Here is a 12,500-nt window from a genome sequence, read left to right as displayed (position 1 = left end):
AAAGAAAGCAGGAAGAAAATAGAGAAAGAAAAAATCAAAGGGAATTAATGAAAGACGATTATAAGACTATGAATGAATGCTCTCTCTCTCTCTCTCTCTCTCTCTCTCTCTCTCTCTCTCTCTCTCTCTCTCTCTCTACCCCTCTCAAACACACTCTCTCTTTCTCCCAACACCTTATCACCCTCTCGTCTTTCTACCCAACACGGCAACAAGTCAGCTGCTGTTTGGCCCTTCCTTTGTGTTCCCTTGTGGTCCGCCGCGACACACGAGATGAGAGGCAGCGTACCCAGACACAGAGGCACGCGAGACGCCCATTGTTTAGCTTTAAGACCTCAGCAGGACCTTACCCTTCTGAGAAACGACCTGCAGAAGGAGGAGGAGGAGGAGGAAAAGGAGGAGGAGGAGGACGAGGAGGACGAGGAGGATGTGGAGGAGGAGGAGGAGGTTTAAATTCAGTGTATCTATAGGAAGACAATAATTGAGATATATAGATTATGAAGTGATATTAGAAGAGGAGGAGGAGGAGGAGGAGGAGGAGGAGGAGGAGGAGGAGAAGGAGAAGGAGAAGGAGAAGGAGAAGGAGAAAGAGGAGGAGGAAGAGGAGGAGGAGGAGGAGGTGGAGGCGTATATCGAGTTAAAAGTACAAGAAAAGTCAATAAAAATATCAATAAAAAAAGTAATAATGGAGGAAAAGAAGATAGAGATGAAAAGGAGGAGGAGGAGGAGGAGGAGGAGGAGAGATGGAAAATAAAAAAAAAACACGAAGATGAAGCAAAGAAAGGAGACAGAGAAGAAAAAGAAGAAGAAAAAAAGAACTTGAAATGAAGGAATGAATGAAGGATAGATAGAAAGAAACAAAGAAACAGAGAAGCTAAACAACCAACAAAGGAGAACGAAAAATAAAGAAGAGAAAATAGGAAGGATCAAACGAACGAATGAAGGAAGAAAGAAAAAGGAAAAATAAGAAATAAACAAAGGAAAAAGAGGAAAATGTAAAAAAATGAAGATGAAAGAGGAAGGAAGGACGAAGGAAACTAAAAAAGAAAGAAGGAAAGAAGGAAGGAGAAAGGAAAGTGAATGAATGAAGGAAGAAACAAAAGAAAGAGGAAAAAATATATAGAAATAAAAAAAAAGAGGAAGGAAAGACAGAAACAAAACAAAGGAAAGGAAGGAAGGAATGAAGGAAGGAAGGAATGAAGAAAGGAAGGAAAGGAAAGGAAAGGAAAGGAAGGAAGGAAGGAAGGAAGGAAGGAAGGAAGGAAGGAAGGAAAGAAGGAAGGAAGGAAGGAAGGAAGGCAGAAAGGAAGGAAGGAAGGAAGGAAGGAAGGAAGGAAGGAAGGTAGAATGAAGGAGACTAAACAATACCGCATGGTCATCAGCTTTAAACCTCCACACACACACACACACACACACACACACACACACACACACACACACACACACTGACACACCATTCACAAAGAAGCCACGCCAATCCCAGGAGAGGCGCACACACACACACACACACACACACACACCAGCGCTAGTCGATCCATATACGCAATGCTGTACTCATCATTTCCCTCCCTGCCGTAGACACCTTCATGGCGATCACACGCAGACTGGTACCCAACATAGAAGCTTGCATAGGTTTTGTATGGGTTGTGTTAGTTTGAGTGAGTGGGTGTTAGTGAGCGTGCTTGTGTGTACAGTGTCATAGAAATACTCAGTGTGTGTGTTCTTAAATGGGTTTTTGTGCATTGGTGTTTGCGTTTGTGTCTCCTGTTTTGTGATAGTGTATGTATATATGTGTGTGAAAGTGTTTTTTTTCTTCTTTTTCCTTTTTCCCTTTTCTTTCCCTATCACACGCAGAGCTGGTTTGGTGAGAGGCAAGTGTTCAGAGGAAGCGTTAACTCCTTCAGTAGCACCCAGCGCGTTTTCATATTCATTCTTGTTACTATTTGCCGATTTTATTCACCTTCAGACATTTTTGTTGGGGATAAGAATAGTGAAGACTCTGGCCATTAATCTTCTGACCTCCATAGACGCTTCCTAATGTCAATAAAATGGTCTAATTGTACAAGAATCTGAAGGTAAAAATGCGTCTCAGTACTGAATGGGTTAATCTGATCTCCATAGACTCTTCCTAATGTCAATAAAATGGTCGAATCACACCTAAAAATCAAGGGAAAAATGTGTCCCAGTACTGAAGGGGTTAATGTGAATGCTCTTAGGGTCCAGAGAGAGAGAGAGAGAGAGAGAGAGAGAGAGAGAGAGAGAGAGAGAGAGAGAGAGAGAGAGAGAGAGAGAGAGAGAAGCTATATACGTCGTGGGAAAGGAAATAAATACAAATGGAAAGAAACGAACAGATGCAAAGGAAGGAAGGAAATGAGAAAATAAGTAAGATGAATAAGAAAATAAATAAGAAAATAGATAAAGAAAAAAATACAAAGAAGAAAAACAAGAAAAAAACGAAAAGAATGAAGGAAGGAGGAAAATAAAAAAAAATAAGTCAATAAATAAGAAAAAATGAACAGAAAAAGAGAACAAAAAAGAAGAAAAGGATGAAGGAAGAAAGAAAAATAAGAAAATAAGAAAATCAATCAAGACAAATAAAGAGTAAGGGAAATAACTCAATAAATAATGAAATATATAAAAAAAGAGAAAAAAAAGGAAAACAAGAAAATAATGAAGGAAGGAAGGGAGAAAAATAAGAAAATAAGAAAATGAATAAGAAAATCAAGAGACAAATGAAGAATAAGGAAATAAGTCAATAAATAATGAAATAGATAAATAGACCAATAAATAAGTTGATAATAAAACAAAGCATTACAATTGGCCAGCAGATCATGAGAGAGAGAGAGAGAGAGAGAGAGAGAGAGAGAGAGAGAGAGAGAGAGAGAGAGAGAGAGAGAGAGAGAGAGATTGCTGCTTCTCGTACACGTTTTGTTATTGGTTATTTCTTTATTTTTAACTCGATTTCCTCCTCCTCCTCCTCCTCCTCCTCCTCCTCCTTCTTTTTCTTCTCCTTCTCCTCCTCCTCCTCCTCCTACTCCTCCTACCTCCTCCTCCTCGTCTTCCTCTTCCTGCTCCTCCTGTTGTTTCTTCTCCTCCTTTTCTTCCTCCTCCTCCTCCTCCTCCTCCTCCTCCTCCTCCTCGTCTTCCTCTTTCTGCTCCTCCTGTTGCTCCTTCTTCTCCTTTTCCGTCTCCTTTCCTCCTCCTCCTCCTCCTCCTCCTCCTCCTCCTCCTCCTCCTCTTCGTCCTCCACAGATACTCCCTAATGCAAACGAAATCGTCGAACCACACCCAATAAATCAAGGTAAAAAAAATACGTCTCAGTACTGAAGGGGCTGAAGGGTCAGTATATTTCGATTTATCTATAGCTCATCATAAATCCCCAACAAGACAACACCCTTCCTTACCACAACTGACTGACGCTTTTACACTTTTTAGAGAGCCAGTACTCAAGTGGGCCTTCCTTTTGCCCCTGGCTGGCCCTCAAAAAAGAAAAAAAACTCACGCACGTAATAACTCCCACTCAATACAACTCCACGGCTCACTACTGCCATCTTTCATTCACTGCAGGAAACACTCATTAGAGAAAACGTGATACTTAAAGGGGAAACTATTGTACTCACGAAGCTAGGCACTGGAGTCTGGTTTCCTTACGTACCTGTGAAAGAATACAAAGGTGAGACTGATAGCTACACAGGTAAGAGGACCAGGTAGATAAAATGAATGAAGGGCAAGAGGGGAGAGAGATAGAAAGAGCGAGAGAGGGAGAAGCAGGAAGGATGGAGAGATGAAAGAGAGGGAGGAATGAAAGGGATGAAGTGAGCGGAGATTGAGAGGGAGAGAAGCAAAAGGAGAATAATTTGGAGAAGAGAGGAAGGGAAGGGAAAGAGAAAGGTCAGGTGTGAGGGTGAGTGTGTTTATATACGATGTTAAAATTAAAACAAGCAAGAAAAAAATAGAAATGCCAGACACAGGGGGAAGAAAGGTTGTACATTTCATAAAAGGGGGAAGAGGAGAGAGAGAGAAAAGAAGAGACGAGGCAATAAAAGCGATAATTGAATAAAACGTTGGTAAAATAAAAAGAAGGAAAACAAAGAATAAAAGAAGGGAACGGAATATGGACTGGAGAGAGAGAGAGAGAGAGAGAGAGAGAGAGAGAGAGAGAGAGAGAGAGAGAGAGAAAGCAAGTACACACATTTCTTTCAAACTTCTGGTAAAAACATATCAATAACACACACACACTCACACTCACTCTCTCTCTCTCTCTCTCTCTCTCTCTCTCTCTCATACCTTCGCCATTATTTACAGTTTAGTGTCGAGCCATTTAGAAACCTGACACAAAAAACAGTCTGGTTACATCCACTTGCTTTTATCTTCCAGGGACACACACCGCCCAAACCTAACATTTGTAAACAAGGCGATAGAGGAAGGCCACCCCGCCCACCCCCACCCACATGGAGGTGAGGGCGTGTGCTGGGCGGAAGGAGGAGGGCACAGGAGGGAAGGACACACAAGGACAGGTATATTGGGAGTATGTTTGTGTTACTTGTACTTCTGCTGCTGCTACTGCTGCTGGTGCTACTATTACTGCTACTATTACTGCTACTATTTCTACTACTACTACTACTGCTACTATTTCTGCTGCTATTACTACTACTATTACTACTACTACTACTACTACTACTACTACAACTACTACTACTACTATTGCTTCTACTACTGCTGCTACTATTACTACTACTACTACTACTACTACTACTACGAAAATAACTACTACACCACAACAACTACTACTATCCCTAGTGCTACAATAAATACTACTACTACCACTACTGTTACTACTACTACTACTACAATAACTACTACTACTACAACAATAACTACAACCACTACCACTAATGACCCTTTACCACCACCAACACCAACACCACCACCAACACCAACACCACCACCACCCACCCACCCACACACCCATCCTGCTTTCCTTACATCCTTCCTTTAACGTGCCTTCGTCCATCCTGTTCCACTTTCCACCACCACCACCACCATCACCACCACCACCACCACCAGGACCAGCACCACCAAGCACGCACCTGCCGCTCCTTTCAGCACCGTCATGCACTGCTCGTGGTCACCGTGCTCTGCCAAATCCAGTGCTGTCATTCCATTCGCGTCCTTGGCAAGCAGATCGGCGCCGTGGTCCAGCAGGAGGCGAATATTCTCAACGGCTCCGTGCTCTGAGGCGAGGTGGAGGCACGTCTGGGGGTGAAGGAAGCAAAGGGGGTGTGTCTAGGAAGGCCGTGGGAGGGGAGTGGACGGGGATTCAATTGGTACAGGGTGAGAAAAATGGTTAATTGCTGCCTAGTGTTGTGTCTTTAGGGCTTTGGTTGGTGGTGGTGGTGGTGGTGGTGGTGGTGGTGGTGGTGGTGGTGGTGGTGGTGGTGGTGAGTAGTAGTAGGAGGAGGAGGAGGAGGAAGAGGAAGAGGAAGAGGAAGAGGAAGAGGAAGAGGAAGAGGAAGAGGAGGAGGAGGAGGAAGAAGAGGAGGAGGAAGAGGAAGAGGAAGAGGAAGAGGAGGAGGAGGAGGAGGAGGAGGAGGAGAAAGAGGAGGAGTAGGTGGAAGAAAAGAAAGAGAGAGAAAGACGATGAATGGGAAGTAGAAACACGAAAGAAGAGAGAAAAAGACGATGATAAAGAAAACGAAAATAAATGAAAGACAAAAAAGAAAGAGAGAGAAACGAAGAGAAAACAAGAAATGAAAGAGAAAAGGAAATAAAAAGCAGAGATAAGAAGAGATAATGGAGATAAATAAGGAAGAAAGAAAGAAATGACGATAAAATAGAGGAATAAATGAAAGAAGAAAAGGAAGAAGAAGAAGAAAAGGAAGAAGAAGAAGAAGAAGAAGAAGAAGAAGAAGAGCATGAAAAGAATGAGGAAGTGGTGGTGGTGGTGGTGAATGGTGGAGATAGTGGTGATGAACTGAAGCAAAGTGGTGGTGCTTGGCAGAGAGAGAGAGAGAGAGAGAGAGAGAGAGAGAGAGAGAGAGAGAGAGAGAGAGATAAAGTAGTGGTGACTGGTGGTGATGTTGGTGAGTATGTTGGGAGGTTAAAAGTGTGTGTGTGTGTGTGTGTGTGTGACTGAACAGTGACACACACGGAAACAAGGATAGACAAACAGACATACAAACAGATAGACAGATAGATAGACACACCCTCTATCTATTACTACTACTTCTACTTTTGTCTATCTCGGAGTTAAAATTACACTAACATTCTCTCTCGTTATTAACCCCTTCAGTACCAGGACGCGTTTCCATATTCATTCTGGTGACTATTTGGTGATTTTATACAGCTTCAGAAACACATGTGGGGGATTGAAATAGTGAAGACTGTGGCCATTAATCTTCTGACCTCCATAGACCCTTCCTAATGTCAATAAAATGGTCTAATCACACACAAAAACTCAAGGTAAATATGTGTCCCAGTACTGAAAGGGTTAACAGTATCGCCTTACGTTCTAATAAACCAGTGTCTCGTATCCTCTTTATCCAGTTCATCTATACCTGGTTTTCATATTCATTCTGGTGACTATTTGGTGATTTTATACAGCTTCACAAACTCATGTGGGAGATTGAAATAGTGAAGACTGTGGCCATGAAGCTTTTGACCTCCATAGACCCTCCCTCATGCAAATAAAACCGTTTAATGATACTCAAAAATCATGGTAGAAATGTGTCTCAGTACTGAAGGGGTTAATGAAATCGTCTCTGTGATCTGATACCAAGAGCACTTCAAAACACAAGGCCAGTGTTGAGAAAGGCGAGTCACCCATTAGAAAACGCACACAGCCGCCTTCATAGAGAACGTGGGTTGAAAGCGGCGACTCAAGTAATAATTGGGTTGATCTATAAGTGACGGGTAAATCAGAGCTGGTCACTATAATATTATATCTGGGAGTTTGTTAAAGGTTGTTTGTTGATCCTGAGGGTGAGACTAATTCTTCTTTGACAGGTTTTAATGGCGGTCTTTTTTTTCTTTTTATGGTTATCAACACCACACAACACAACACCACAACACCACAGCAACACCACCCTGCCCCACAACACTACAACACCACAGGAACACCACACCTAACCTAACCACACAACACTACCACAACACCACAGCAATACCACACCTAACCTAATCGTCCCACAGTACCACCGCAACACCACAGGAACACCACACCTAACCTAACCACCCCACACCACCACAACACCCTTCTCCACAACACTAAATCACCACAACACCACAGCAACACCACAGCTCCTCACCCTGCCCTCAGCACGTGGTCCGGAGGCGAGGTTGACGTCCGCCCCCGCCTGCAGAAGTATCCTGAGGCAGCGGGAGTTTTCCGTGGTGGCGGCGGCGTGAAGAGGTGTCCTGCCCCACGCATCCCGGCAGTCGAGGTGTCCAAGCTGGTCTCCATTCAGTAGGTCCTCAAGCAGCTCAGCGTTGTCCCACAGTGCAGCCTGACGGAGACGCAGAAGAAGAGGTCAGTCGGGAGGTTAGGTTAGGTTAGGTTAGGTTAGGAGGGTGTGGAAGGTAGTAAAGGTGTGTATTAAGAAGAGGAGAAGGAGGAAGAGGAGGAGGAAGAGGAGGAGGAGGAGGAGGAGGAATATAAAAGAAAGCCATACAGCAACAGACCTTTTCGTTCTTTAAATGCTGTTTGGTAACTACTTCTAACAGCTAAAGGGAAGAGAGACAGGAGGAGGAGGAGGAGGAGGAGGAGGAGGAGGAGGAGGAGGAGGAGGAGGAGGAGGAGGAGGAGGAGGAGGAGGAGGAGGAGGAGGAGGAGGAGGAGAGTGACATGTAGTAAGAGCATTAAGTGAGGAATGGTGACTGACTGACTGACTGACTGGCTGACTGGCTAACTGACTGACTGACATACTTATTTACTTATTCATTCACAACAAGCCACACAGCCAACCAGACAGCCAGCCACATACCCAGTCAGCCTGTCAGCCACACGCCCACCCACATACCCACATACCTAGCCACTCATTCAAACAACACCCAGTCAGCCACTCACCTACCCAGTCACACACCCAGTCAGCCAGTCAGCCACACCCAGTTAGTCAGTCAGCCACTCAGCCGCCCAGTAAGTCACCCAAACAGTCTCACACCAACCCAGTCAGTCAGTCAGCCAGTCAGCCACACTCCAGTCACACACCCAGCCCAGTTAATGATCCACTTATTGGTGTGTGTGTTTGGAGGTGACGGGTGAGTGATGGATGGCAAGGGAAACGGTAAGCCTGTATACATTGATGGATTAGTGGAAAACAGGCCTACTGAATCATATAGGCTGAAAAAAAAATAGAAAAACAAGTGTACTAATGGATGGTGTGGGAAAATTGATCTAGGTACTTTTATTGTCTCTCTCTCTCTCTCTCTCTCTCTCTCTCTCTCTCTCTCTCTCACGTTGTCAAAGGAATGCTGTTTTTTTTCTTCTTCTTTTTTCTTTCCCTTTCATACATAAAATCACAATACACAAACTGCTTCCCCTCTTTTCCCCTCCCCACAGCCCAGCCTGCAATCTTGGGTCCCCTCGTATTTTTCCCCTTTTTTCTCCCTCTTTTATACGCAAACTAATAGAATTTTTCCCCTTTTTTTTCTTTTCTTTCTTCTTTCACGTCGAGTACTGGATTGAGCTGTCGAGTTTATCTTTTTCTTTTTCTTTTTCTTTCACTTGAGTTTTCCTTTTTTTTCTTTTTCTTTTCCTTCTTTTCTTTTCCTTTCACTTGTTTTCCTTTCTTTCCCTTTCTTCTTTTATTTTTTTTTTCTTTTACTTGAGATTTTCTTTTTTCCTTTCTTCTTTTTTTTTTCTTTTTCTTTTTTTCTTTTTCACTTGAGTTTTCCTTTTTCCCCTTTCTTCTTTTTCTTTTCTTTCTTTTCTTTTTCTTTCACGTGTTTTCCCTTTTTCCCCTTTTTTCTTTTTTCTTCACTTCTATTCAATAAGCTGTATATAAAGTCCTATTATATTATAAAGTCCTACGTGTACTTTATAGTGAGTCCTTTTTAATTAGTTTTTCATGGTTTATTTCCTTCTCTTATTCTTGTGTACGTAAAAATATTGTGATTTATTGATTTATCTGTTTCATTTACTTATTTGTCTTTATTCATTTATTAACTTACCCACCTACTTCTTTGCTTAATTCCTTATAATGATTTAAATAGACATACATACATACATACATACATACATAGACGCTGAGATACACTAATATAAAAGAGAAAATTACCAAGACACGGTTTCATCTTCATTCTCGTCCCTATTGCGTTTTCATTCAGCCTTACAAACTTATGTGGGGGGATTAAAATAGTGAATACTGACCCATTACTCTTCTGACCTCCATAGACCCTTCCTAACGTCAATACAATCAATCCTCTAATCATACCAAAGACTCGTGGTAAAAAAAGGTGGCCCCAGTATTGAAGGAGGTTAATACAAGCTGCCATGAAGCTCACATCCACTCTCGAGGCTCCAGCACAGGAGGGTATCAAGAAAGTTCCAGCACTACAACTGGCTAAGTCTTTTAAAATTCTCGCTTTGCAAACTTTGTGAGAGTAGGAATATGCATACATTATACTCCTGAGCGTGGCACTTATGCATACATAGATAAACACACACACACACACACACACACACACACACACACACACACACACACACACACACACACAAAAAAAAGAGAGAGAGAGAGAGAGAGAGAGAGAGAGAGAGAGAGAGAGAGAGAGAGAGAGAGAGAGAGAGAGAGAGAGAGAGAGAGAGAGAGAGAGAGAGAGAGAGAGAGAGAGTTGGCAAGCAGAAAAAAAATGTAATAAAAAGAAAGTTTCAATAAAAATGGAACACTCACTCTTAATTTCCATGAGAGAGAGAGAGAGAGAGAGAGAGAGAGAGAGAGAGAGAGAGAGAGAGAGAGAGAGCAGAAAAAATGTAATAAAAGCAAATTTAGAGAAAAAAAAAGACAACTCACTCTTAATTTCCATGAGAGAGAGAGAGAGAGAGAGAGAGAGAGAGAGAGAGAGAGAGAGAGAGAGAGAGAAAGCAGAAAAAATGTAATAAAAGCAAATTTTGAGAAAAGACAACTCACTCTTAATTTCCATGAGAGAGAGAGAGAGAGAGAGAGAGAGAGAGAGAGAGAGAGAGAGAGAGAGAGAGAGAGAGAGAGAGAGAGAGAAAAAAAGAAATCTCAAATATACTTTCCTACAAACATCCACACACTGCACAAGGCTTCACTCCTGACGAAGGTGAACCAATGACGACAGCGGTGGGGTGGCGTGAGTAGTGACGTCAGCTTATTGTGACGCCACGCTAACGCCGCCCCCGCCAACCCCCGCCGCTCCAGCACCATCTGTCCCGGCTACAGGTGAGTCACAGGGAAACACAGGGCCGCATGACTCAAACTAACGTAATGGTGACGCCACACGCTCCGATATTGATGCTCCTCCCTGTTGCTTCCTAGTGCTAAACGTTTGATGTGTGTGTGTGTGTGTGTGTGTGTGTGTGTGTGTGTGTGTGTGTGTGTGTGTGTGTGTGTGTGTGTGTGTTGGTTTTGCTACTCGGCTTTCTATCATGTTCATTTTTTTTATCTAGTGTGTGTGTGTGTGTGTGTGTGTGTGTGTGTGTGTGTGTGTGTGTGTGAGTGAGTGAGTGAGTGAGTGAGTGTGTGTGTGTGTGTGTGTGTGTGTGTGTGTGTGTGTGTGTGTGTGTGTGTGTGTGTGTGTGTGTGTGTGTGTGTGTGTGTGTGTGTGTACGTGTGCGTGTATGCGTGTGTATGTGTGTTGGTTTTGCTGTTAAGTCTTCCATCATTTATCATTATCTACTTTTTACCCCTTGGTCTGTCACTCAAACACATAAAAAAAAAAAATAATCGAAAAAAAAAAAACAAGACTTACGGAAGCAGACTCGCCGCTTAACCCAGACGAAGTAAGAATCAGTATCGGCTAAACTGAAACTCGCTGTTGTAGTTAAACCGGCACAATTTTTCACCCTTTTTTTTTTTACCTTTTCCTTTTAACAATTTCTACTAGCTCCCCGCCAACCTTCATTTGCATACAGAATACACGCGCTTACCTTCGCCTCACTCCCGCAACTGCACTGTAAAAAAAATTATCTAACACAGTAAAATTGCCGATAAAAAACTTAACTTAATATTTCCTCTACATTTTACCAACGGGACTCTTACTAATACGTGCGCCCACCTTCGCCTCACTCTCAAACCGACAATGTAAAAGAAATTATCTAAACACCTTAAAATTGCCTAAAAAAAATTAATATTTCCTCTACATTCTACCAGCAGGACTCTTACTAATACTTATGAGGGAATTTCAAAACTCACTTCACTGAGCACAAAGGCTGAAAAAAGTAATATATAATGTGGTGCTACTAATGGTGTGTGTGTGTGTGTGTGTGTGTGTGTGTGTGTGTGTGTGTGTGTGTGTGTGTGTGTGTGTGCTAAACCCTTCAGTACCATGACGCGTTTCCATATTCATTTATCTTACTATTTGGTGATTTTATACGGCTTCTGAAACTCATGTGGGGGATTGAAATAGTGAAGACTGTGGCCATTAATCTTCTGACCTCCATAGACCCTTCCTAATGTCAATAAAATGGTTTAATCGTACACAAATTTCAAGGTAAAAATGTGTCCCAGTACTGAAGGGGTTAAATTGGGACACTTAGGAATTCCAAACTGCTTCACTGAGCACAGATATAGGACACTAGAAGGTTGAAAAGTAATATATTATGTCCCTTTTGCTATTAGTGGTGTAATTACTGTATTATATTGGGACATGCACTTAATTAATACTCATGAGGAATTCCAAACTACTTCCCTGAGCACGAATATGGGACACTAGAAGGCTGAAAAATAATAAATAATGTCCTTTTGTTATTAATGGTGTTTTTGTGTGTTATATTAGGACATCTACTTACTTACTCCTTATAAAGAACTCCAAGCCACTTCAGTGAACACGAATATGAGACACTACAAGATGGAAAGCTATGTTCCTTTGCTATTAATGGTGTCTCTGTGTGTTATATTGAGATACCTTATTAATGTTTCTTATGAGGGATTCCAGACTATTTAGCTAAGGACAAATTTAAGACACTAGGATTCCAGACTATTTAGCTAAGGACAAATTTAAAACACCAGAAGATTGAAAGCTAATAATGTCCCTATGCTGTCATAATGTCCCTTTGCTGTCAGTTTTGTTTTGTTTTTTCCTTTTTTTTTTTTAATTGTAAGAAGGGAAAACTGACCAAGGGTAACAAGAATAAAAAAAAAAAAAAAGGCTCACTTAGTTCCCAGTCCCCGTGCAGATCCGAGAGAGCTAGCCAAAAGAAAGAGATAAAAATGTGTTCCTGTGTTGTATTTGTCACTGCATCTATTAAACTGAAGGAGGAGCAGCAACATGAAGGGGTTCAGAGAGACAGAGTTTGACAGAGAGTTTGTGTACCAGGGGGA

General features: G+C 42.2%; 1 protein-coding gene across 2 annotated transcripts in view; it reads right to left on the bottom strand.

Annotated features, from left to right (window-relative positions):
* LOC123508547 (probable E3 ubiquitin-protein ligase XBOS31) overlaps positions 1 to 12,500 on the bottom strand; it is a 90,130-nt gene that overhangs the window by 42,961 nt on the left and 34,669 nt on the right. Inside the window, exons 3-5 of one of the 2 annotated variants that reach the window (XM_045262290.1) lie at positions 7,305 to 7,502; positions 5,088 to 5,253; positions 3,630 to 3,652 (exon numbers count right to left, since the gene is read on the bottom strand). In XM_045262290.1, the coding sequence (XP_045118225.1) occupies positions 3,645 to 3,652; positions 5,088 to 5,253; positions 7,305 to 7,502 (372 nt within the window). In that variant the 3' untranslated portion in view covers positions 3,630 to 3,644. Of the gene's footprint in view, positions 1 to 3,629; positions 3,653 to 5,087; positions 5,254 to 7,304; positions 7,503 to 12,500 lie in introns of those variants that run through there. The other variant, XM_045262289.1, reaches the window with a different exon arrangement.

Source organism: Portunus trituberculatus, chromosome 25, assembly GCF_017591435.1.
Source record: "Portunus trituberculatus isolate SZX2019 chromosome 25, ASM1759143v1, whole genome shotgun sequence".
Taxonomy (NCBI): domain Eukaryota; kingdom Metazoa; phylum Arthropoda; class Malacostraca; order Decapoda; family Portunidae; genus Portunus; species Portunus trituberculatus.
The sequence above is the reverse complement of the archived record's forward strand: the minus strand, read 5'-3'. Positions and strand labels throughout refer to the sequence as shown.